At 36.2% G+C, this 27,589-nt stretch overlaps 1 protein-coding gene across 1 annotated transcript; it reads left to right on the top strand.

Moving 5' to 3' along the window:
* Nucleotides 1-17,316: 17,316 nt before the first annotated feature.
* On the top strand, nucleotides 17,317-17,625 carry LOC311168634 (U6 snRNA-associated Sm-like protein LSm3; the record flags this gene model as incomplete). The annotated part of the gene is made up of 1 exon (XM_084230255.1): nucleotides 17,317-17,625. The coding sequence occupies one exon, from the start codon at nucleotides 17,317-17,319 to the stop codon at nucleotides 17,623-17,625; it is 309 nt and encodes a 102-aa protein (XP_084086381.1).
* Nucleotides 17,626-27,589: the final 9,964 nt, after the last annotated feature.

Raw genomic sequence — 27,589 nt, 5'->3', positions numbered from 1 at the left:
CCAGACCAACTGCAGTGGAATCACTGAGGACAGGACCTAAGCATTAGTGTTTGGAGTACTTTCCCACAGTGGACCCTAATGCAGAGTTGAGAATCACTGTTTCAGATGTTAGTTCTGGGTCAGGTGAGGGCAAGTAACCAGAGTTACCAATAACAACAGGAGGACAGAATAAGGCTTAGGAGTTAAAGTTCATGTAGGACCTCCCAGCAAATATTATTGTTGACAAACATCATAGTTGTACTTAGCCAGATAGGAAGCCAGCACTGTAATTTGGGCCAGCTTCTCCTCTCTACCACTCAAATTTGAGGATTAAAAGCTCTTCTATGCTAGCAAATATTTAAAAGTCAAAATCAGATAGAATCATACTGTAAAATCCAATAACAAACAGGCAAAGCCTAAAGTATGAAAGATCGGGAAACCACTGGAATGGAGTAGGGACAAGAAGGACAGATTTGCACAGTGGTATAGCTCGGCTGGAGAGATACAGCTCCTCTGTTGGGGTGGCCCCCTATGTAGTGTACAGTGTGACTGCACAGGGAAGAAATAGGAGACAGCATGTGACGTGTTGAAATTGAAAAAAGTAAATAATAAAAACAAACTTTTAGCAAAATTGCTTATATATTTATTCTTCTGAAATAACAGATGTTGGCTTTATTATAATTCATCTAGACAAAGAACACTGTTCATTTATGAGAAAAAGAGCCAAGCAGTTGAATGCACCATAAAAATGGCACATTTTAGGGAAAAGCTCATCTTGATATTTTATCTCGATAGTTTATTTCGCTATCTTTCCAGGATGTGTTAGATGTAAATGTGTCCAAACATTCAAAATACGTAAAATTAATATGTGGGTTGGGGTAGCACCCACTTCTAGGCTTGTTTGCTTTCCCTTCCTGCCCCTAATATCTTTTTTTTTAACCCCCCACATTCTCTTTTTTCCTCACTTTTTTGTTGCTTCTCCATTTCTTAAGTCTTCTGCCTGTCATGGTCACTTCCACCACTCTGTCGACATACTGGGCAATCCTTGCCCCAACCCTTGCTCATTTATTCCCCTTTATCAATACCATCCCTTCTTGTCTAGTCTCTCATCTTGAATTCTTGCCTTTGTTAGGAGGCTTTTCCTAAACTGTGTGACCTCATTTCTCTGTTGCCTCCACAAGACCCCCTGCAAAGCTTGAAGCTGCTGCCAAATTTCTTCAAGACTCCATGCAGTGACTTACCCAGTGAAGTTTTGTTTATCGTTCCCAAGAAATGAGTCACTTGAGCCTCTATGTTTAGGGAAAGCTCCCGCTTGCCTAAGGAGACTGACTGAGTGGTGGAATGCTCCCTGAACCCGAAGTCTGCAAATGCAATTGAGAGTTTCATTATTTCCTCTCCTTGATCTTATTGCTTTGGATCCAGTAGACCATCTCCTTGTCTGTCTGTTCCAGCAAAAGACAGACTGTGCCAGAAATCTGTCTGGGCATGATTCCCTTGATGCTTTGTTTTTATATCTTATAGTGGGGAAAATGGCAAGTTTTCAGGTAGTAGAGATTGGTGGTGGCTCCCACGTTCATTTTGCCTGTTTCTCACCCTTTGATGCCCTAGGACCTCCTGGTTTTCTGCCCTCTGTTTGCTATTCTTTTTTTCTCCCTTGTTAATAGAGATAATGATGGGGGTGGAGGTTGGAGAGAGTACAGAACATCTCAATCTCTGGAGGGGGAAAATCACTGAAAAACAATTTTTCACTGCTAGAAGGTTACCGTACTTTTTTAAACAAATGAAAGAGTTGCTTTTTATGTTATGCACAAGAGATTTCATATTTAGTCAGCTGCAAAAAAATATATTTTTTTAAATTTTCATTCAAGTTACTGGTTGAAAACACTATAGGTTTCAGGAACACAGCATTATAATTTGACATCTGTATACTACATCATGAGAACCACCTAGTTCATGAGAACCAGTCTAGTTGTCATCCACCACCCTGCAGTTGATCCTCTTGACCCAGTCAACCCAAATTCTTCTCCTTTGTTCTGTAACAACCACCATTTTGATCTTATAATCTAAGATCAGCTGCAAAAAATTTAAAGTTAATTTATTTTTCTCAAAACAGGGTTAATTATGTTACTGTTAAGTATAAAATTTCTTATTTGCATTTATTACATTATGACACCAAGATAACTTTTGGTACAAATTCCTATGTACCAACAATATTTCCGAGCATAGCATAGATTTTAAAGCTAATAAGCGATTGTTAACACTATTCATTCTCCCTCATATGCCTTTTTTTCTATCACCATACATACATGTTGAGAGAATATTGCTAATTATATCTCTCCTTTTATTTCCTTGTATATTTTAAAATGTATCCCATCTAGTATTTATTCCCTGTTCAAATTGTATAAAAATGTCTTTTTGCAATTGATTTATTTCAATCAGGATCCAAACAAGGTCCACAATTAGTATTTAATATGTTAATGTGTTTAGGTCTTTTAATCTTCTACTTACCCCTTACCCCATTTTAATATTTTTTATTATTGAATAAACCAGTTCATTAATCCTATGTAATGTTCTATCTTCTGCATTTTTTTTTCCTGCTTTCTCATGGGACTATTTATCTAGTGCTTCTATTACTGTATTTCCTATAAATTGGGAGTTACAGCTTGAGTTGAATTCAGATACTTGATTTAGATTTAATTTTTTAAAGTGAGGAATACTTTACAGATAGCATGGTGCATTCTTATTACATCATTGAGAGGATTCATAATATCTTCCATCTTAGTTTTAGTGGCACTAATATTCATCAGTGGAGTCAAGAATTTTCTCTATAATTATCCATTGTAAGATTCCCTGTCCACCTTTCACCTTAACAACCTGTGATGCTTGTCTGGATCCTTTATTTTATTAAGTGATGTACAAAAATCTCTTTTCCTCTGTATTTATTGCCTGTAATTCTCTTATAAAATGCTTTCTCTTGTCAATGATTTAGTTACCCAGAATTATCGTGTATACAGAGAAAACAAATGCTTTGCTTTTTTGAACATACTGATTTATTTTCAGAATTGTGGCTTGGTATTAAATATATCCAAGGATTACCAATGAATTTTTCAACTTTCATTATGAATTCTCTTGAGTTTCAATACATTGTTGTCATTTTTAATCTAAGTCACCTCACAGAATATGAGGTTCTTCCAAATTTTCTTGTCTGATGGGGATACATAGCTGACAGAACAGAAATTCCCTCCATCAAGATGACATGTTCGGATTATGGGAAATAGAGGATGATTGCTGTTTTATGTTAATTAAAATGAATCTGAGTTAGTAAAATACTAACATTAAGGTTATGGTAAAAGATGGTGGATATATGGGTGTTCAGTATAAAATTCTTTCAACTTTTCTGTAGGTTTCAAAATTTTCATAATTACAAAAATAAACAACCTGGGTCTTAAAAGTTATGGCTCACTGAAATAAACAAATACAACTATCTCAAACTAAAAACTCCTGTATAGCAAAGTCATCAACAAAATGGAAAGGCAACCTATTGAATGGGAGAAATATTTTCAAATCACATATCTAGTAAAGGGTTTAATATTGACAATATATAAAGAACTCATACACTCAGAAAAAAATGACAGCTATCTGATAAAAAATGAAAAAAGGAACTGATGGACACTTTTCTAAAGACATTCAAATGGCTGAGGTACATGAAAAGATATCCAACATTACTAAGTAATCAAGGGAACGCAAATCAAAACCATAAAGATATGCCACTTCAAGCCTGTAGGAATGGCTACCATCTATGGGAACTACACTTGAGAAAAGAAGGCAAACACTGTAAAAAAAGAAAAATGAACAATGATGTAAAATTAAAAAAAAATAAAAAAATAAATTAGGTAATAAAACTTCTTCTAAAAAAAAAATGGCTACCAATGAAAAGAGATAACAAGTGTTGGTGAGGACTGGGAGGGGCGAAAAGAAGGAAAAGTTTGTAAATTGTAGGCAAATTTTGAAGCTACACTGAAGAACAGTACAAAGTTCCTCAAGAAATTAAAAATAGAACTGCCATATATTATCCCTAACTTGCCTGAAAACCTACAATTCCAGTATCAATATGATTCAGCAATTCTATTTCTGAGTATAATATATCCAAAGGAAATCAAAACAGGGTATTGACAGAATATCTGTACTCATGTTCATTGCCACATTATTCCCAATACCAGAGATATGGAAGTAATCTATGTGTCTGTCAATGAATAAATGGACACAGGGTATGTTGCCTATATGTACAATGGAATATTATTTACCTGTGAGAATGAAGGAAATCCTTCTGTTTGTGACAACATGGGTGAACCTTGTGCACATCATGCTAAGGAAAATAAACCAGAGAAAGGGGAAACAACACATGATATTGTTGTCATTTTCGGAGTCTGTGGGTTTGAAGTGCGGGGTCCTTGGGTTCACTCTGGGAAAGGTTTCACCAGAGCTCCTGTTTAAGTGACACGCAGCTGGTTTCCCAGGCTAGTTTCTCCATGAGACAGAGACTTTGGTTATATTTGAAGGGCATGTTTATTAGAGAAGGAATAAAACAGTCAAAGACACCTTACATAGACACAAGCAGGCAGGAAGAGCTGCCACAAAGGAACAGGTTTGCTAAGGGAGGCCTGCATGGTTGCAGGCGGGCGGCCTTGGCAGGTCACGGGCAGGCAGGAAGGCTGCTGCCCTGCAGAGGAGAGAGTTGGTGAAAAGAGGCATCTGCATAGGCAAGTGGGCAGAGGAGTTGCTGCCCAGAGTGCTGCCCCGAGCCTGTGCAGAGATTGAACTGATATAGTCTTCTGTTTGGGAGGGGCTCACTCCTTGTGAGCCATCAATTGGTTGCTAATGTTGCATAACTATGTAGAAATTGAAAGGGACCAGAGATTCTACAATGGGCTCAATCTCTATATCTTTACCTCTGGATGCGCCCTCGGATACCTGCTTGGATGTTATGCTTTGTAATCTAGGCATCCACGCCTAAGGATACTAGTCTGTGCCTAAGGATGTCAGTTTCCACAACTGTGTGGTCTGTGCCTAAGGATCTTGGTTTCCATAGCTGTGTCAATGGCTATGTTAATCTCTTCTACCCCCATCTCCTTGTGAGCCAGGTTTCTGGCCTTGTGGTACACCTCCTTTTCAGTTTTTTTTTCTATTCTTGTCCTCTATCAATATCACTTACAGGTGGAGTCTGAAAACAAGAGCCAAGAAATAGAGAATTAAAAGGTCGTTACCAGGGATCAGGTAGTGGGGGGAACTGGGGGTTGGTGAAAGGGTACAAATTTTCAGCTATAAAGTGAGTAAATTCTGAGGATCTAATGTAATGATAAAATATAGTGGTTATAGTTCCAAGCACTGTATTGTGTAACTGAAACTCCTAAGAGAGTAGAACTTAGATATTCTTACAAAAAAGAGGGGAGCATGGAATATGTGAGATGATGGGATTAATTAACTTTATGGGAAGAATACTTTCAAAATACATACCCATATCAAATATCGTGATGTATACTTTTAATATCTAACTTTTCTTTTCTCTAATAACACCACAATAAGGCTGAAAGAAAAAAAAAAAAGGATTCACTGAATGAATAACTTAAGAGTTATGGACCACACAGGGTAAAAAAGGAGGTAAGGCTTTCTAGATTTTTGAGTATAAAAGGTGATGTACAGTATATCTTTCCATTAGTAGTGCAATGAATTTTTTTAACAGTGGCACTAAGCCTTCTAGTTTCTGTTGACCTCTGATACGTGAATTTTTTTCTCAAATTAAATCAAGACTATTTAGCTATGTGGGGATAAAAGAATCTTGATTTGTTTGAGAAACACATTTGGAAAAGTTATGATGAACTTTAATGGGAAACATACTTGTATAGAAGCCTGGGCATAAGGTTGAAATTGATCATCACATTGTTTGTTTAGAAAAGAAAACATAACATTCAAAGAATATGTTGGAAGCATTGGATTTCTTCACATGAGAACACACACATTGAAAATGATGAGGCTTGGATAAAGTATAAATTACAGACTACTTTCTTCTTAAAAGTGTTGAACTTTAAAAACATGCATATATTATTGGATGTACTACAAATCAGAATCTTTGTTTTTTTCCTTGGGGAATATTTATGGGAAAAAGATATGAAATCATAGAAACTTTGAAAACTAATAACACTTATGAACAGACTTTGAAAATAATTCTACAAACAGAAGAATAAAATGACAATTTACAGCAAGCCAAATACATAGACTTCGGGTGGCAGCCTATCATTGCTTGCCTGGGTGGTCTCCTGCTTCCCAGAAGAGGGAATCGTTGAACTTCATGATAGAGTCATGACGTACTCTGCACCTAAGGGCCTTTGTGTGTGGGGAGGGTGAAGGGAGGGCGGAACTTTTTAAAAAGTCATAGAAGGGGGTCAAAAAATCATGGAAGAAACTTTGTGCGTTATATAAACCAACCCATTTACCCCCAAGAAAAACCACACCTAAATTCTTCCAGACAGATTAAAATCTTTCCTATTTCTAAAGACCTCCTGAGAAGGAGTTTCCATTTCCTTACTTTGGTGTTTAACAGACTTCACTCTCAAGAACATTATTCTCCTGCCTATGTTAAATCTTTCATGATACTGCCAAGACTTTTATTTGTTCTTGTAATATCCTCTGCAGGAAAAGAGGACAGCTGAGTGAGCTTGCTTCAGGAACTCTTTGTCCTCTTTCCCCCTTTGGCTCTTTTGTCTCTACACTTGCAGTTTCTATTCCTTTAAGGCAGGGTTTAAGTGCCTTTGAGGGTCAGGCAGATAATACATACTTTGTAGGATTTAACTATGTAGTGAGTGTTGGCAAAGTGAAGAATCAATGCTATTGTAAAGGTATTTAATTGCATATTCATTATACACACTGACTAGGCCAAGCCAAATATGTTTTTGAGGTGAATTCTGCTTGAGAGTTGCCTAATTACCTGCTTGCTTTAGGCCTTTCCTAAAAGGGTAGGACATAGGAGTAAGGTTGCAGTTGCATGTATATACAAGTGAAAAATTAAGGCTTAAGTTAGGTTTGGTGAAAGACCATTCTTGTCTATGTTCTGTTGTGCTATAAGTATTGCTGATTATATGTGGTATAATCTCTTCTAAACAAATATACTCTGCAGGAAATTTTGGTATGCACACGAGTTCCAAGATGGTTCCCAATAATCCTTATCTGCTGATGTTCATACCTTGTGTGCTAGCCCTGTGTGGTCAGTAGATTATGGTGGAAGTGAGGGTGTATGACTTGTGATGTTAGGTCATGTGCAGGCACTCAAATGACTCTATGCAGAGGACTTGAGGCCTCCATGCCACAGCCAGCACCAACTTACCATTCTCATGAATGAGTCGTGTTGGAAGTGGATCATCCAGATCCAATCAAACCTTCAGGTTATTGCAGAACCAGCCAGAATCAAATACAACTAAATGAGAGACTCCTAGTGAGAACTGCTCACAGAGCCCTCTTTGAGTTATTGGCCAAAAAAACAAACCAAAAAAAAAAAAAAAAAGCAAAAAATGTGCAATGTGATAAAAGTGCTTATTATTATTAATTTAAAAGATTTATTTCTTTATGCATACAAGAACTGGGGTGTAAGCCAGAGGTGCGGGGTTGAAAGGATTATCCAGAGAGAGTGGGGAACAGAATAGGCAGATCTACTGAAATACACTGCTGAGGGGAGCAGCGGGTGAGGCCGGAGAGGTCTGCTGTGCCATGTGGGTTGCTCCCTGCCCCACTGGGGATCAAACTCGTGCTGCAGTGGCTGGTGATAGCTTGATAGTGCTGTCATTAGCCCCTGTGCCACCAGGGAGGACCCACTTATTATTATGTTAAATCACTAAGTTTTAGAGGTACTTTGCTAGGCAGCAAACAAATGACATGACAAATAGTGTTGATAGGTTAAGGGTTATGCATCTACAACTATAGGCATCTGTCACTTGAAATAAATAGAATAATCAATCTTGGTAACTCACAAGTTTTTTAGAATTTTTTCCAGTTTTATTGAGATACAGTTGACATATAATGTTGTCTAATATTAAGAGTGCAATGTGATGATTTGATATATGTGTATATTGTGAAATGCTTACCACAATAAATTTAGTGGACACATCCATCACCTTACCTATTCTTTCAGTTATTTTTGGCAATGGGAAGGGAGATGTGTTCTTCCTCAGGAATGTGGAATTAGGAATAATGTAGAAAGCAGGGTGATTGCACAGGTCACCTTTTTTCATGCTACATTGACATTAATGATCATTTCCCATCAATAGCTAATATTAATTGAACTTTTACTCCTGTAAGCAATATAGTAAACACTTGTAGTATAATAAGTAGCACTAGTAAGAGCTTACCTAAATTTTCTTCATATAATCCTCACATTGCCGTAAGAAATAGCTACTATTACTAGATTTTGCAACTTGACTGCAAGACAATTCCAAGGAGTTTATGAAATAAATTTACATCTGAGTAGCTCTGATTTGAAAAAAAGCTATAGTCCCCCTACTCCTAAATAGATGTAAAAATCAGCTGTCACAGTTATTTCAATTTCATGAATATAAATGTTAAGTATTTTTGAAAACTGTCTGCATGCAGGGTACTTGGTTCATGAGTGCTTGCTTAGCAGGTGGGGTGTTTTTTTCTTTATTCCCAAATCACAAACACTTCCTCAAACTGTACATGTCCAGCCCAGCAGTGAGAAGGTAACATCCCTAGGAACAACCCTTGACCAAGGGAGGACTAGTAGCTGGAAAAACTCTTGACACCTGCCCGTCCGAAGGAGAATGTGGGAATTCTATTACCCAGTGTGCCCCGCAGTGTGGAGTCCCTATGTCCTCTGCGAGCTATTTTCATACCACACAGGCCCATACTGGCCTCTCCGTCCCTCCTCACTCTCCCTGTTCCTTCATTCCTGCTTCCTGTGGTAGCCCTTCAGTTACCATAACTCCATGTCTTGGGATCCACTCTAGAGGGAACCTAAATTAGGAAAATCTATGGATCGAGGTAAGTGTAAGCCTTCCCTTTCACCAAAAATTTCACCAAAAATAGCCAGAAATTTGAAAAAAAAAATGATTCCCTAATTATTGTATATGAAAATATATTTTTAGAGTCTAAGCAAATAAAAAGTTAGGCAAGTTACATTTTAGAAAGGGATATTTTACTTATTTAACTATAAAAAAAGAAACCACTTGCTTATATTGGCTTATGGTAAATTTTTTTTTCTCATGAACACCCACCAGTATGTATGAAGTGAGCAACTAAAAGTAATCAAATCTATTTTCTAGTGTATGTACTAGCTTTGTTTAAAGAAGTAATAAAAACATAGTTTATGTAAGGATATCTGTAGTAATTTGGGAAGTTTGTGATTATTAGATCTCAAGTACTTCTGGTCATCAGTATAAACATTGTGATACTATTTAAGAGTTACATTCATTTTTGGCAGTGTTTTGCATTTCGTCAACCGCAGATTTCAAGTAACTCAGACTGTGCGAGATTCTGCATAAAACAATCAATCATCCCCTTTGGGCTGCTTGGCAGAGACAACCAATGACTTGTTCTGTCATGAACTGAATTCATATATATTCATGAGACACAGAGAAACACTTCATTGTTTTAGATTGTTTTGTTATTTTAGAATAAATCATAAAGACACCATCCCACCCATAGCTGGTACAGAAATATTTGTCCTATGATCCTCACCTTTGTGGTGTGCAGTGTTTTAACTTGCACAGTGGATCCACATTGTATGCAGCCTTTTTTTTTTTTTTTTTACAGTAAGTTGCATACTTTCTTTAAGCACCATATCTCTGTTACCTTGCATCGGCAAAATTTGGATATTTTAAAAAACTGATGTGTCCCAAAGTTAGAATAATTTAACTTTCACAGGCTAAAGGACTCATGACAGAATAGTACATTTCATAAGCATGCACTGTCCAAACGCCCAGATTCCATCAGTCTCAGACATTATCATCACTCTTTTATTTGTGCAGAACCTTTCAAGAAGCAGTTGTGATGGCAAAGCAGGGTTTCTTGCCAGGATATCTGGGCAACTTCAATAAGAGAAACAATAGACAAGCAGCATGAAAACAACTTGCTGAGAGAGCTATTCTAGCACCTCTGATAAACAAACAACAACATCAAAAATGAGGTGAATATTTGCATTTAATTCTTCACTTGTCTGACTATCCTAATCAGTATCATCATGTGGTGGTGAAGTCTTGTAAAATTCAGGGAAATAAAATCTAGGGAAAATAAAAACCAGAAACAGAGCTTTGAACATTCTTATCATCACCAATGTAGCTCTCAACAAAGACAGTTTATTGGATTTTCCCTAAGAATTATGTTTTCAGCAACAAAACTAGATTCAAACATTTACTATCTTGGACTCAAACAATGACTATGCGTAGGTGGCACCGTGCCTATTTAGAACTTATTCAGATTCTTGCCAGTGGGATCACAGTGTTTAGAAGACAAGTGGAAATATAAATGTGGCTCCCCACAGGGTTAGAATCAGTCTACTTGGGTTTGATCCTGACTCTGCAAGAATTAGCTAGTGAACTCAGGCAACTTGATTTTTAACCTAAATCTTCCCATCTGTATACTATAGGTAATAGTACTTATCTCACCCTTACTGTTATTATTAATATTATCATTACTAAAATGTAAACTTAGCTACAAAGTACAGAACCACCCCAGCTAAATCAACCAGAAAGGAATGTATTCAAGGAGACCAGGTAGCTCATACACTGTGGAGTTAGGAGGGACAGAGAATCACACTTGGAAGTGACAGAAAGGACATTCTGTGGTGGGATTCAGAATGTAGTAAGACCTTTACTTATACAATAGCAAAATAAAACAATTCACTTTGCAGAGGCTGCTGAGGGACACAGGCTCTGAAGCTAACACAGTTGCTACATTAATTGCAGGGTTCAGGGCAACATGAAAATATAGGGTCACTTGTTCAGAAAACAGGAAAATATCCATTAAAAACACTAAAATAAAGAGCTCTTTCTTTTTTTCTGCAATCTCTTTCACAACTTATTTTGGTGGTTTTTTACTTGTTTTCATGTTGTTTTAAGAAAAGGAAACTAAAATTCAAAAATTTTGGTATCATTTTTGTCACTCATCTTTATGTTGTGCGGTACATAAATCAGTTTCAAATGCCAATATATAGAAATTATTTGTGGAATTATCAAAATTCCCACAATCACGTCTCATAGCTTGTATCATAGCTTAAGCACATATATTTCCCTCCCACCAGAAGAGTAGAAACATACACAAAATGAACTCAATTGGTTTTGATTCACTTCTTGATATGTAGGCATCTAACCAACAGCTTCTACTATTACCATACTGACAAGTAGGGAAGAACTGAAAAGAGAAGGACATATGGATCTCTCTTTCCCTTTCCTTCCATGTCATTATTTTCACTCTTTGTGGCTGGCTACTAGAGAGAAGTAACATGGCTAAGAAATACTATTGATAAGAAATACTATTGATAATATTCTTTGGTTATTAGCATTTTTAAGAACGACATTGCCTTTTTTTCTGTGTTGGAAATAAGTTCTGGTTCCAATGGGAAAAGGTGGCCTCCAGGGTGATCAGGGATTCCCACTCTATCCCTCCCAAGTGGACATGAACATGTTTACTTTGTCCTCTGAGCCTGACTGAACCCACATACATCTTGGGTCTACTGGAATGCTGTGCTCATTGGTCAGTCAGTAAATGCTATCTGCAAATGAACAGTAAGGAACTGGGGTGCAAATGACTATATTCAGAATAATCTGGGTGGGCTAAATTTTGGGAGATTTTATTTCTAACTCAGAAAGTTATCTACTTTGTCTTGGTAACCTTTTCTAAGAAGGTAAATGCTGGTGTCAGAAAATGTATTTATCTAGCTGTTTAAAGAAACACATACGGGCCACATGAGGCTAAGTAGAATTGTGTATATGAATTCATCACTGTCCTATTAGGCATAAGAAACCTAAGGACAAAAGTCATCTGACAAAGCATCTTGTATTCATAAGTCACATAATTAGAAAATCACCACTGGAAAATTTTTCAGAAGCTTAAGTAAGCCATCTTTGTTAACCTATAAACTCAATTTGATGAATAAAAATGTACATTGTCACTTAGTTCCCAGAAACTTTCTCTTGAAATCTGTAGTGAATTTTTACTCTCAATACACATTGAAGAGTCAAATTAGTATCAATAAATTGCTTCCTCTCAAATAACTGGGACTGAATATATAAATTCACTTGATAGACAGTGTGTCTTATATTCTTGAAGTTCATTTTCAAACTCATTTTTTTCATTTTATTTTAACCTCATTAGTCTTCCAAGTGAAAATTGTTCTTTAACTTTTAAGACAGGTTAATTTTGGTGTGTCACATATTTCTTTCTGTTAGATGTATTACTCAGATAAATTGTGTGAAGAATTTCTTGGCTATAAAATTGTTGGAATATTAATCTTCCTTTTTCTTTCATTTTGCTATTATAAAAGTAAAGGTCTTATTATGTTCTGAAGCCTATCACAAACTGCTAAACTTAGAAATACACAATTCTTTTGTCATGATAGAAATAACATTGGTAAATTGGCTTCTGTTCCTTAACATTTATCAATTTACACGATTTGCATTTGATATAGGTATACACGTACTGGGAGTCTATTTTGCTACTAAATTTCTGGTGTGTTTTTCAGAACTGACGTAAGGAACTTATTGCTTAACATGATTTTAAGAGTAACTTATGGTGACCATTCTAATAAAGATGTTGGGTTAATCACAAAAGCTCATAGATTTAACCCAAGAAATATAATACGTCAGTTTTACCCAACATTTTCCATGTTGGGTTACTGGCATTTTCAGTTCAACTTTAGGAAGTTTTTAAAAAGGGATTGGGTCAACTATTTAAAGAAAAAAAGGTAAGAACCTTCCATGGAAAAGTAGTTCTTTGTGTGATTTTGTAAACCGAATCATGAGATTTTGAGCACAGCTTAGTGACAGCTTACTACTTCTCCCTTTCATCCTTAGTAATAATATATTCCACTGAACTCATGGTGGCCCAACCTAAATTTCTAGAACTCTTACCAACAGATGTGGCCATGTGATTAAATTTAAAATGAATGGGATATGAGCAGAAGTGATGTGTGCAATTCAGATTGTGTTAAGGATGGGTGAATAAAGATCAATCTAATCAGGTCGCTAACTTTGGATTTATAGTATATATAGTCCAGTTCCCTTTGAAATTCACATAAATGTTTTATTTTGTTTTATTTACTTATTTTAATTGAATAACAAGCTATTATAACATTATGTGTTTCAGATGTGCATTATTAAAATATCAACATCTGTATATACTGTATTGAAAGTCCAGTTCTATCCTTTACCATATAATTTGAAGTCTCTTTCACCTGGTTTACACACTGCCTTTCCCCTTTCCCTTGTGGTAACCACGAGCTGATCTTACAGTGTAAAAGTTTATTTTTATCTTACTTAGTTCATCCATTTGATTGTTTTCTCTGTACACCACATATGAGTGAAATCATTCGGGTTTTTTTTTCTGTCTTATTTATATCATTAAAAGTAATTCCTTCTTGGGCCTCCCTGGTGGCACAAGGGGGTAAGACACAACCTATGAAGCAAGCTGCAGCCACTGAAGCACGAGTTCAATCCCCAGCTAGGGAGATACCCCCATGGCACAGAAGACCTCTCCTGACTTGTCCGCTGCTTCCCTCAGCAGTGTACTTCAGTCAGTCTGAGTGTTCTGTTCCCCACTCTATCTATGGTGAATCCTCTCACCCCCCACATCTCTGGCCTGTACCCCAGTTCTTATATGCATAAACAAATAAATCTTTAAAAAAACAGTAATTCCTTCTAGATCCATGTGTGTTGCTGCAAATGACAGGATTTCATCATTTTTAGAGCTGAGTTGTATTCCAGTGTGTGTGTATATATATATATATATATATATATATATCATGTCTTCTGTATACGATCATCTGCTGAAGGTTGTTTGGGCTATTCATTATTGGTTATTGCAAATAATGCTGTAATAAACATGTGGGATGAGTATATCTCTTCAAATGGTGTTTTTGCCTTGTTTTTAAATACCCACAAGTGGGATAAGTGGATTGCATAGAATTTCTATTTTTAATTTTTTAAAGATTTAATTAATTAATTAATTAATTAAATTTATTTATTCCTACAATACACCTCTGGTGTAGGCCAGAGGTGCAGGGAGGTGAGAGGATTCACCAGAGACAGAGTGGGAAATAGAACAGGCAGAGCTACTGAAATACATGCTGAGGGGAGCAGGGCCAAAACAGGAGAGGTCTTCTGTGCCATGTGCGTTATCTCCCTGGCTGGGAATCGAACTCATGCTTCAGTGGCTGCTGACAGCTTCTTAGTGCTATGTCTTAACCCCTTTTGTCACCAGAGAGGCTCTATTTTTAATTTTTTTGAGGAATCTCCACACTTCTTTCCATAATAATTTCACCATTTACATTCCCTCCCTTATAAGGATTCTTTCTTTCTCTACATTCTCTCCAACATTCATTTTTTTTTTTATTTTTGGAAAATAACCATTCTTATAGGTATGAGGTGATATCTCATTATTTGGATTTCATTTCCCTAATAATAAGAGATGAGACACATCTTCTCATGTGCTTGTTGTCCATCGATGTCTGGAGAAGTGTCTATTTAGGTACTTTGCCCATTTTTTATTCATCTTGTTTACTTATTTTTGTTGTGGAGGTTTATGTGTCCTTTAGATCTTTTGGATATCAACCCTTTGTCTGATGTGGTTTGCAAATATCTTTTCCAAACTGATAGTATATATTGTCATTTTTATGTAAGTTTGTTTCACTATGCAGGAACTTTTTATTTTGATGTAGTCTATTTGTTTATTTTAGTTTTTATTTCCCTTGCTGTTGGACATAAGTTTCCTAACACATCTTAAGGTTGATATCAAGGAGTGTATCACCAGTGTTTTCTTCTATGTATTTTACAACTTAAAATCCCACATTTAAGTCTCTAAGCTATTTTGAATTAATTTTTGTGTATGGTGATAGATAGTGGTCTAGTTCCATTCTTTTGTATGTGGCTGTCCTGTTTTCTCAGCACCATTTATTGAAAAAAAACTTTCCTTACTCCATTGTAGCTCTTTGGCTCCTCTGTTGTAAATTACTTGTCTGTTTATATGTTATTTCTGGGCTTTCTATCCTGTTCCACATATCAATGTGTCTGTTTTTATTGCAATACCACACATAAATTGCCTCAGTTCTTTACTTTGTTCTGGAGCTCCAATTTTCCTCATGTATCATGATGTTCCTACTAAGTCCGGTTTTGAACTTCAGGAGCACCTGTCTGGCATTCAAGCCCTCTGAAAGAAAATATATGTACAGCATTGAGGCTTCTGCAGTTCTGCATATGGTACAAACTATAAACAATTGCAGTGAAATGAGGTAGAATAAGATAAAATAAAAGAGTGCGATATGTAGAATATATTCATTTCTCAGTCTTCTTATCATAAAGCAAAACTACACTTTCCAAGATGGTAAAAGAAATGAGATATGTTCTGTAGCACTGACCTTCCCAATCTGTTTGGATATTATTATAATAGCCTACCTTATTAGACCAGGACCAGACATTTCATTACTATTTGACATGTGTGTATGGGTGTGTGCGTGCATGTGTGCGCGCGTGTGTGTGAATATACATGTCTATGGTTTAAATGGCATGACACCCCTAGATTTGCTAAGCATACAGCATGCACAACTGTACTAGGAAGCTTTGTGTATAACTACAAGTAGGAATTGTGAGTTAAGAAAAGTGATTTCTGCGTCTATCTGCATTGAAATAAAATATATAAAGAGGAGTGATTAAATTTGAGGCAATTTCTGACATAAAAGTTGTCGGAATATAAGTTCATCACCACTGAAACATCTTTTAGGTTTACAGAAGCAGTTTCAAGATATTGAAATATTTGTCAGTCCAACAAATTGCTCAAGTGTATGCAAAGATATGCTAGAGACTATACATAAGAAGAAATATTTCATTGGAGTGTGTGACAAATAATAGTTTGCAGTTCATTGAAATCAAGTGCAATATTATCAAAACAAATAAGTATGTTAAGGTTTAAAACTATTGAAATATCTGTAGAGAGATGTAAAAAATAAAGAATTAGCAATATTAGCTTAAACACGCTACTCTGCTTAAACTTTTATGAACTGTAGAAGTGACATCACTGTTTTCTTCAGAAAGGAATTATAGTAGTGTTTCATTTCCCATGAAAAGTGATCTTGATAGGTGTAAAGTTCTCAAAGTATATTGTTATGTGAAAAAGGATATTAAAATATGAATAATATGTTCTTGCACAGGTTATGTAAATTATTCATATATTATGCATATGACATGTAACTAAACATAAGCATTATTGAAAGATTTATGGCACAAACAGCTCTTATGTCAAAGAGCTTTCCACATATGTTTTCTTCTATGTATTCTAGCAGTTTCTGAATAGGACTACATCAAACTAAAAAGCTTCTGCACAGAGAGAACTATAATCAAAATGAAAAGACAGTGTACTGAGTGGGAAAAGACATTTGAATAACATGCATCCAACAAGGGTTAATAGCCAAAATATGTAAAGAACTCTCATGACTCAACAACAATAAAAAATAAGCAGTTCTAATAAAAAAATGGCCAGAGACTTGAGTAGACATTTCATTAAAGGAGACAAACAGGCGGCCAGCAGGAACATGTAAAGATGTTCATCACCATTTATTATTAGGGAAATGCAAATCAAAACCACAATGACATACTACCTGTGAGAATGGCTATTATCAAAAGATGAGAAACAGCAAGTTTTGAAGATGACGTGGAAAGAAGGGAAATCTCATACTGTTGGTAGAAATGAAATTGTTGCAACCATTATGAAAAGCAGTATGCAACTTCCTCAAAAAATTAAGAACAGAAATACCTTATAATCCAGCTATTCCACCTTTGGGTATTTATCTGAAGAGTGAGAAATACTAATTCTAAATGACATGCACCCCTATGCTCATCGCAGCATTATTTATAATAGCTTAGCTATGAAAATAACTTAAGTGCTCATAAATGGATGATTGGATAAACAAGATGTGATATGTATGCCAGTATATTTATGTAAGATGGAATTACCAAAAAATAATGAAATCTTGTCATTTAAAACAACATTGATGGGCTAGCGGGGTGGGGGGGGTAGAGGGGATTGCATGCTCTCGCGAGAGGCGGGAAAGGGCGCAGGGTTTGAAACATGGCGGACGACGTGGACCAGCAACAAACTACAAACACTGTAGAAGAACCCCTGGATCTCATTAGGCTCAGCTTGGATGAACGAATTTATGTGAAAATGAGAAATGACAGAGAGCTTCGAGGCAGATTACATGCTTATGATCAACATTTAAATATGATATTGGGAGATGTGGAAGAAACTGTAACTACTATAGAAATTGATGAGGAAACATATGAAGAAATCTATAAATCAACAAAACGGAATATCCCGATGCTCTTTGTCCGGGGAGATGGTGTTGTTCTAGTTGCCCCTCCATTGAGAGTTGGCTGAAACAAAGAATTTATCCCATGTGGAAAATAGGAGACTTTGTGCGATTGCTCTTTAGATGTAGAAGATGCTCAGAGACATCTGCGTAAATTTTGATATTAAGAAATGATCAAGGCTTCTTCCACTCCTGAAATGTGTTGATTTGCAGATAACTCACAATTTCTTAAGCTAAATGGCATTTTTATTTTTCTCCAACCCTTCCAATAAATGTGGTCAACAAGGCCGAAAACCTTTTCAGGAGTTAATTTGCTCCAGTTGTTTTTTTCAAACACTTTTTTTTTTTTGTAAAATTAAACTTGTTCCCTTTTTTATTTTTTAAAAATAAATAAATAAATAAATAAAACAACATTGATGGCCCTTGAGGGGATTATACAGTGAAATAAGTCAGAAAAAGAAAGACAAATACTGTATTATTTCACTCATATGGAAGGCAAACAAATTATAAACCAATGTTTCTTCAATAAAAATATAATAAAAAGGAAGAAAATATAATACTGTAAAATGAAGACATGCATTTCACTATGTAAATTTTAACTAAATAAAAAACTTAAATGGAAAAGTACTTAAGAGGGAAAAATGCTAATTTGCACTCCTGGTTCAACAACTTAAAGTAGCTGATTGGTAAATTACATGCATTCTATTCAAAGCATAGTTTATAATATCAATGGTTAGGGTGGTTGTAGGGTGGCTGCTAGAACTGTAGGTCTTATCACCAGATCATTCATGTGCCATTGCCTGATCCATTAGAGATATTTCAGTAAGTTCTGTTACTAGTGAAGTTACTCTTAAATGTGGAAAATTGGGATAAAACCTTTTTGAAGTATCTTGGTTATAATTTCATTAAACCAGGTAAAAATTATGATAAAAGAGAAGAGGAAGCTTAACAACTAAAATGTAGATGTTTTAATTAAGCATACTTTATATGTGAATTCACTAAAGATACTATAAAAATGAGTCATAATTTACAAGTTAATTTATAATCAAATTGAAGATAGAATGGAAAAGTTCTGTTCATAACAGAAAAAAAATCAATAATAGCAATCAATAAAAGAGAACCAGGAAATTTTTACAAAGAAATTTGTAAACCCTATATAAAGGGGTCTTTGCTAAAAAATATATGACTTAAATACATTTAGAGATACCTCATACTCTGAAATGAATAACTGAGTATTAAAAGGAAGTCAGTTTTTTTCAATTAATTGTTAGATTTGGCACTATCCCATTTTAATTTGTTGTAGATTGAGTTCTACTGAGAAGGAAATTGAGATGGAATTTAGAGTATAAGACATTTATTGGGGACTGATGTCAGAGAAAAGAAGAGGAAAGTAGCAGGCTTGAGCAGAAGGAAAAGTCGAACTTAGATGTGGACCCAAATAAGCCTCAGCCAAATAATGGGGAGTTGATTGTCCCTGGGAGTCATCGCAGGACAGCTGAAATGACAGATCTTTTTAGCACCACTTTGTCTGGTTACCCCATGAAAGTGGCCTCCTGAAGAAAGGGTGTGATCCCAAAGGAGCTGACAGCTGGAAGGTGTCCATGCATTCCTTACAGCTGGTCAACTAGCTCTTCCTTGGACAGGGGCAACTGGCCAGATATTTGGAGTCTACCACATTTTTGGAGAATTTGACTAAGTGATTTTAAACTTCAGCTAAGTGATTTTATTTTTTTTAGAAGATTTATTTATTTATGCATATAAGAACTGGGGTACAGGCCAGAGGTGTGGGGAGGTGAGCGGATTCACCAGAGACAGAGTGGGGAACAGAACAGGCAGATTGCTGAAATACATTGCTGAGGGGAGCAGCAGGTGAGACAGGAGAGGTCTGCTGCACCATGTGGGTCACCTCCCTGGCTGGGGATCAAACTTATGCTGCAGTGACTGCTTCATAGTGCTGCGATAGCTTCATAGTGCTGCAACTTAAACCCTTGTGCCACCAGGGAGGCCCCAGCTAAGTGATTTTATTTATTATTTATTTATTTATTTTTAAAGATTTATTTATTCATGCATACAAGAACTCGGGTACAGGCCAGATGTGCGGGAGGGTGAGAGGATTCACCAGAGACAGAGTGGGAAACAGAAAAGGCAGACTGACTGAAATACACTGCTGAGGGGAGCAGCGTGCGAGTCAGGAGAGGTCTGCTGCACCATGTGGGTATCTCTCCCACTGGCTGGGATCTAACCAGTGCTGCAGAGGCTGTGGACAGCTTCACAGTGCTGTGCTCAACCACCTGCGCCACCAGGGGAGGCCCAGCTAAGTAATTTTAAAGTTCAATTGAAAGAAGACACAAACCCAGAAAGGTTAACAAATTTTTGAAAAAGGACAATCATGAGGGATTTGTTCTGTTAGGTATTAAACATATTTAAAATGTGTCAAAAATCCCTGGTAGACCTGTCACTGGAATAGGCTGAAAGCTAATGACAAAGATCTGAATGCCAAAAACAGCCTCCACACATAAATATTTAGTGCATGATTGTGGGGCAACAGTTTATTTTTTGTTTTGTTTTGCTTTTTGAGATACTTGGAAGATTAAGTTAATGATATCATTCATTAATACTAGGGTACTGTTTGTTTCTAACAGACTACCCTCATAGCTGAAGCTTTGTTGATAATTAGATTTGTTTTTTTTTTTAAACTGAATAATTTCGTGTTCATAAAAGTACCCATACATGGCAGCAATTAGATGGTTGATGAAAGTTATTTTGGATTGAAAATATAAACCCAAATTTTTTGAAGACTTATGGCAAAGCTACAGTTGGGTTGTTTACTCTGTGGTGACAAGCCTTTCTGTGGAGCTTCACCCGCAGCTGTGAGTCCAGTTAGGAAACCAAGAGAAAGGATGAAGAGATAATGCATCTGCTGCTGCTCTCTGGATCTTTATGTAACCTTGGCTAATATAAATTATTATTATAGTATATGTGAAAAAGAGTAGGAAATGAAGATTAGCCCCTTTTTGTTAATCTGAAATGGAAATGTTCAGAGACAAAATCAGTGTGAAAAAACTAAATGTTCAGTTGATTTTATTTGAAATTTTTATATTAAAATTATTTTTAAAATTATATTTATTGATATTATTTTTTCATTTCAATCATTACAAATTATTTTATAAATTAATTTTATTGCAGCAACATTGGTTTATAGCACCAATGTATCACTGTATGTGATTATAGCTAATTTAATGAATAAAAATACTTAAAAATTATAAAAAGATTACTAACTTTTCCCTATTCTGAATAAACTTTATATAATAAGGAAAATGAGAAAATCAATCACAAAGAATAAAGTACACATATACGTTTATCTGACCCCAGTTATAGGGAAAGTTTCTGTAAGCATGAAGATATAGTCAGAAGCCATAAAATAAAATAATTGTAAATATATATTATACATAACCAGGCCATATGCAGACAGAGAAACTTTATATGTAAAAAGCATATATGATTTAGCCTCAAAGCAGAGAGTCTAAGACAAAAATCCATGTGTGGGATGTTTGTTTGGGTACCTAATTCCAGAAAGCAGAGTGACAGGGGGAGAGAAATAAGTTAGTAGAAAAAGTAGATACAAGGATACATCATCCACTTGGTTACTCTGTGTGTAGGGAGTTACTCTGCCCTTGGTGACTTTTCTAGTAGATTCAGAATATACACTTGGTGGAATCTCCATTGGCCCCACTCATTGTAAGTCAAAGGTAGCAGTAACCAGAGTGTATTGACTTCTTCATGTTCTCAGCTTGCATAAAATGAATACAAGTAAGATCCTATATTCACAATCAATTCAGTATCATATGAGTAAGATTACCAAGGCTGTACCTACAGGATTATGTCTTGATGTATAAGAGTGATTTTTTAATTTACAGTTTTTCTTAATTATTTCTGAGTTATTCCATCATACAGATGCCATTTGTTTGGAAAAGTTGCCATTTTTCAGTGGAGCAAAATTGTCCCATTCCCATATTTTAAGTTATGGTTTAGTTTACCAACCTTTAGCCTAAAACTATTGATGAATAGCTATCATTTTTAATTCCATACCCAAGATGATTATCTCTAGGATTCAAGCAATGCTGGGATATTTATTTGCAAAGAGAAGGGACTGAGTTATTAAACTATTGTAAGTAATAATGCTTACTATGTGCCACCTCAAGCAAAAAGAACTGCATTTCAAGGGTCAGTTATTCATTCATATGGTTATCAATTTAATGAGAAATATGGAACACCAAATTCATCCCATATATATCCTAGGCATATGGGAACCAACAATCAATAAATAAAGTCCTTCCTCTCCAGCTTACATTCTGGTAATTTTTGGGAGGAGACAAAACAAAATAGACATGTGTAAATGGTGATGAGTGCTCATTTAAGATGATTGTGAAAACCCTTCAGTTAATGTTGTGTTTGAGCAAAAGACAGCAGGGGAGAATTCCAGATGGAGTGATGCCATTAATGCAAAGGCCCTCAGACAACAGAATGTTTGAGGCAAAATGATAGTAAACAACAATAATAATAATAATAATAATAATAATAAAATAATAATAGAGTCTTGTATAAGTAGAACAGAATGAAAAGAGGGGAAGATAGAAAGAGATAAGGACAAGTAATTAGAAAGGGACCTGAGCTATCACAGATCATTGTAAGTGATGGAAAGCCACTGGAGAGTGAGGAGCAAGGTAGTGATGACCGCAGGGTGTTAGTAGGTGAGAGTTAGGAAGTTTTATAATTGCCCAGATGAGAGATGATGGTGGCATGGACCAAGGCAGTAGTAGTAGTGGAGATAGTGAGAAGTGATTGGACTCTGGATATAATATGAAAGATAAGCTGTTAATATGTGTTGGTAGATTTGAAACACTTGCCATAGAGAGTCATTAGGCCCATTTTATCCAAATCAATTGGAAATTATATTCAATACATAATGAAAGATTTAAGGAAAGTCTATGAATATTTTGTGTTATTTTGGAAAAAAAGATAGATCAGCATGAACAAACTGATATAATGTCATTAGGATATTAATAAGAATTAGAAAATTTGTGAAAAATACTAAAAGGGGTGGGAGGAAATTTTTCGAGGTGAGGATGTATTTGCTTCCAGTCTTGACTGGTAATGGTTTTCAGGGGTATGTACTTATCGTCAAAGTAATCACATTGTAAACATTAAATATATACATATTTTTAATATCAATCATACCTCAATACAGTGTTTTTATAAGAAAGAAAATAAAATTTGTCTATATTTTGAAAAACTAGGTTGTTATTGAAATCACCTAACTCTGTATTCCCTGCTCCCCTCCTTCTGTCCCTCCCTCCCTTTCATTTTTTTCATGAAGTATCATTGTTTTATGCCATTGTTAATATTTTGACATTTTAGGATTTCTCTACTCAGGTGTGGTCACTGTAGCTCTCACCACCAAAGCCCCAAGAGTCCTCCACCATACTCCACTGTGATCTCCACCACCCTCCATCCTCATCCTCACCTCTCCTCTGGATGGTCAGCTTTCAAGGGTTGGTTTTAATGTTTGTCTTTGTCTGACCCTTTGTTTGGTTTGTCTATATTCCACATATAAGTGACACCATCCAATATTTATCTTTCTCCAGCCTTATTTCACTTAGCAAAATCCCTTTCAGCTCCATCCATGTTTCCATGAGTTTATTTATTTATTTATTTATTTAGATTGCTAAGTAGTATTCCATTGTGTATATATACCATATCTTTTTTATGTCAATTATTCTTTATTTTTATATATTTTTTTCATTTTGTTTTTAATTTTTATTTTACATATTTTTAACATAATTTTTCATTTTTGCACAATGTATGCATTTTCATCTTGGTTATAGTCCCCATACAATTCCCAAAATTTGTTTTGATCCTATACCCTTCTCCCCGCCTGTAGTTTATCTCTGGTTTATAGTTGCTTGTTGATTTTGATTTTTACTTTATTATAATTAGATTTTTTCCTGGTCCCTTATTTAGGTTTTCTAAATTCCTACTATGAGTGAGACCACCCAGTATTTTTCTTTTTCTTTCTGGCTTATTTTGCTGAGCATGATCCCTTCTAGCTTCATCTATGTTGCTGCAAATTGCATGAGTTTATCTTTTTTGATTGCTGAGTAATAGGTAATACAGTATTTTTAAGATATAAATTATGCTGTCCTTTACTTGAGAAGACCACTAATTACCAACTATAATTAAATGTGTTTCCTGGAGACAGCAAAAGGTAGGGTTTTGTTTCTTAATCCAGCCTGCAACTCGGTGTCTTTTTGTTGAAGAGTTTAGTCCGTTTACATTTAGAGTTAATATTGATATGTTAGCGTTTATATTGATATTTGCCATTTTGTTTGTCTTTTCTCTCGTTTTATTTATTTATTTATTTATTTGTCTTGTTTTGTCCTTTTTCATATCTCTGTTGGTCCTGGCTTTAGGATTCCTTGTAGTATTTTTTGGAGTGGGAGTTTACTTGTAATGAAATTACGGAGATTCTGTTTCTCTGGGAAGATCCTTATTCTTTCTTCATAGAGGAAGGAAAGCTTTGCAGGATAGAGTACTCTTGGTTGGCATTTGTTGTCTTGGAGTTGTTGACTATGTCCCTTCAGAGAAGTCTGATGTCAGCCTGGTTGGTTTTCCTTTGTATGTTATCTGTTTCTTCCCTTTTGTCAGCTTCATTATGTTTTCCTGGTCTTGGATTCTTGGGAGCTTTACTATTATGTGTCTTGCTATATTTTTCCTTTTTTTTTTTTTAAAGATTTATTTATTTATTTATTTATTTATTTATTTATTTATTTATTTATACAAGCACTGGGTACAGTCAGAAGCACGGGAGAGTGAGAGAATTCACCAGGGACAGAGTGGGGAGCAGAATAGGCTGACCGACGAAGCACACTGCTGAGGGGAGCAGCGAGTGGCAGGAGAGATCTGCGTGCCATGTGGGACCCTCACTGGTGGCTGGGGATCGAACCAGCGCTGCAGAGGCTGTGGGCAGCTTCGCAGCCCAGCGCTCAACCACTGTGCCACCGGGGAGACCCTATATTTTTCCTTTCATCATGGAAGATTGGTGTTTTTCTTGCTTCTTGTATGTCTATTTTCAGCTCCTTCTCCATATTTGGGAAGTTCTCTTCAATTATTTCCTTAAATATTCTCTCTGTTCCTATGTCTCTCTCCTCTCCTTCTGGGATTCCTATAACTCTTATATTTCCTTTCCTCATGAAGTCCAATAGTTCCTGAAGACTTTCTTTATTCTTTTTCCTTCGTACTTCTCTTTCCTTTTCTGTTTTGGTTCTTTTTATTTCTGAATCTTCAAGAATACTTACTCGTTCTTCCATTTCATCTATTCTGCTTTCATTGCTTTTCCCAGAGTTCGTTAGCTCCTCCATTAATCTTTGATCTCCTGAATTTCTTTCACTTCCCTCTTTAGGGACTCAATTTCATTCTTCTGATTGTTGATTAATTTTCCCATATCATTTTTGACTTCTTTCAGTTTTTTAATTATGGTGATTTTAAATTCTCCAGCAGGAAGACTCATAAGTTCCTCTAAGTCACTGGTGTTGCAGTCTGGTGTTTGATTGTCTTTTTGTGGTGTGTCTTTTCCCTGGGGACATGCTTGGTTGCTTGTAGTTTTTCTTCTCCCTACTGCTTATTTTCTAATTTGTCCTATGCATTGGGACACTGTGTTGCTGGTACTGGCCAGCATCTCTTTGGTGTGCTCTTTCTGGGATGTCGGGAACTCGTGGTCCAATCAAGTCCAATAGTTTTATGCCAGAAGTCCAATAGGGCAATGGTATTATGGATATGTTAATGGTCACTGTCCCTGAAAATCTCCTTCTTCTGTATTTGTTTAACTCCAGTGGTGGGTCTTGAGGTCCCACAGACTGCCCTGGCAGTGGCTGGATAGCCCACTGGGCTCCAAATCGCTGGATCCCCCTCTGGGCTCTGACTCCCTGCCAGGCAGGGCCTGGCTTGTGGGGGCCCTCAGCTCACCTCTGACTGAGGGGACAGCCCTTTCCTAGTTCCACACAACAGCTTTTGGTGAGGTCCAGACGCCATACCACATCTTCTTGATCCCCTCATCTGGTCCTGCCCCTCTCTCACACCCAATTAAAGATCTATGATTTAGGGATCAAATTTTGCTTCCAACTCACCTCCACTCTGCTTTTCCATTTTTTCTCTTCTTTACCCACTGGCTTTCCATTTCTTTATTTTCTTTTCTTCCCTTACTCTTTGTTTTTTTCCTCTTTAGTCTTTCTTTCCTTGCAATAGTCCTGCCACCCAGGAGTGATATTGCCCCTGTGCTAGTCTCAGGCAGAGTCTCTCCTCAGTTCTCCTTAATTTGATTTGATATGTGGTCATTCTATCCTATATTTTTCTGAATTTAACTTTTTTCTATAATCCCTTAGAGTCACTTATCTAAAAATACCCAAACTGGTCATGCTACCTCTTTGCTCACCACTCATTTAGGGGTTCACATTGACTTTGGAAAAAAATTTAACTCCTTAGGAAGGTGAAAAATGGTTGCTCAAACTCTTTCAGTGCTTTTTTTTCTCCCACTTTTTCTCTGGCTACTCCATAGGTGGCATTTCAAAACATTTTTAGTTCTTCAAATGCATGTGCTTTCTCTCACTGTCAGATCTTAGTACACATACTATCTGTTCTGTCTAGAGTGTTGCAACTGACTTTTATCTTCTGCTGACCTCTATTTATCCTCAATACTCTTCTCAGAATTCACCCCCACTGGGAATCTCTTGACCCCCCACTGGGGCTTTGAGCCCTGCTTCTCTTCTCCTACTCTACCATGCCCTGACTTATAGCCCTATATTGTAATTATCTGTTTAACTGGCTGTCTCCAGCTGATGCAGTAAATTTAGGGGAGTTAGCTTAGTCTTATAACTGCAGGGCAACCACAATCACTAGTACATAATAATCATTCAATATATGTTAGTTAAAACGGTGAAAAAATGAACGGGAACAAAGAAAAACATTATAAATCCCACAGGGAAAAGACTTATCCTTTGGCATTGATAAGGAAAAATCAGTTTTTAGGTTGAACATGGGGAGGTTGGGCGACGAAGATGAGGATTTAAGATGTGAATTCTTGAAAGGCTGTAGGCCTTGTTTTGAATCATATGATGATTTCACTGGATCAAAGAGTGGTTTGGCAAGCAGTTGTTAAAGAACCCTGAAACTGTGCCAACATTTCTGAGCTGATCTGCTTGAGAGTGAATAAATTTTAAGGAACTGTAATTATCATGTGCATTAGCCACCTTTATAATTGGAAAGGTAAAATTGCACTGAAACAGTGCTGTAAATGACAACATTTATGTGCTTAAGGGTTGTCTTTAAAGGCTCAATCTTATGAAGATTTGATCTGCAGGGATACAAGTCTTTCAAGTGCTTCAGTCTCTGACTTGTATGGTATTCGGAGACAGTCACCCTAGGGCGTGGCTGTGCACAGTTGTATTTTGTTTTGCTAAACTTCTGAAGCTAGCCAGATTCACGGGACTACCAAGTATGGCAACAAAACTAGCAGAACATTGAGCTGGTCACTGAACAACTTCGATGCCCTGGCAGGACTGGACTTTTCCCAGTCTGTTTCAAGTTCTTCCTTGGCTATTTGTCAGAGAAGCCTTGCCTCTCCAAGCACTAGCTCTCCAAACTGCTATATAAACATGCCAGAGAATTAGGCCTGAAGACAATATAAACTGTTAGTTGACATAATAAAATTCTAAGCCATAAGACATTTCAAGGATCCTCTCTGTCTTTCCTTGTTGAAAGCAATTTTAATCAATGCTTCTTAATCAGAGAATAATGGTTAAATTGTTTCCATGAGATAATTGACCTAATCTCTTGCCAATTATAAACTAGGATAAAGCCTTCAATAAATGTTGCAAAAGTACCACTTAAAGGTAAAATAAATGGCAAATAAAACATTAATGATCATAATGTAGGCATAGCTTTTCCATAAAGAAAGTGTTTTCACTTCAAAATACACTA

This window comes from Talpa europaea (assembly GCF_964194135.1).
Source record: "Talpa europaea genome assembly, chromosome: 3".
Classification (NCBI taxonomy): domain Eukaryota; kingdom Metazoa; phylum Chordata; class Mammalia; order Eulipotyphla; family Talpidae; genus Talpa; species Talpa europaea.
The sequence above is the reverse complement of the archived record's forward strand: the minus strand, read 5'-3'. Positions and strand labels throughout refer to the sequence as shown.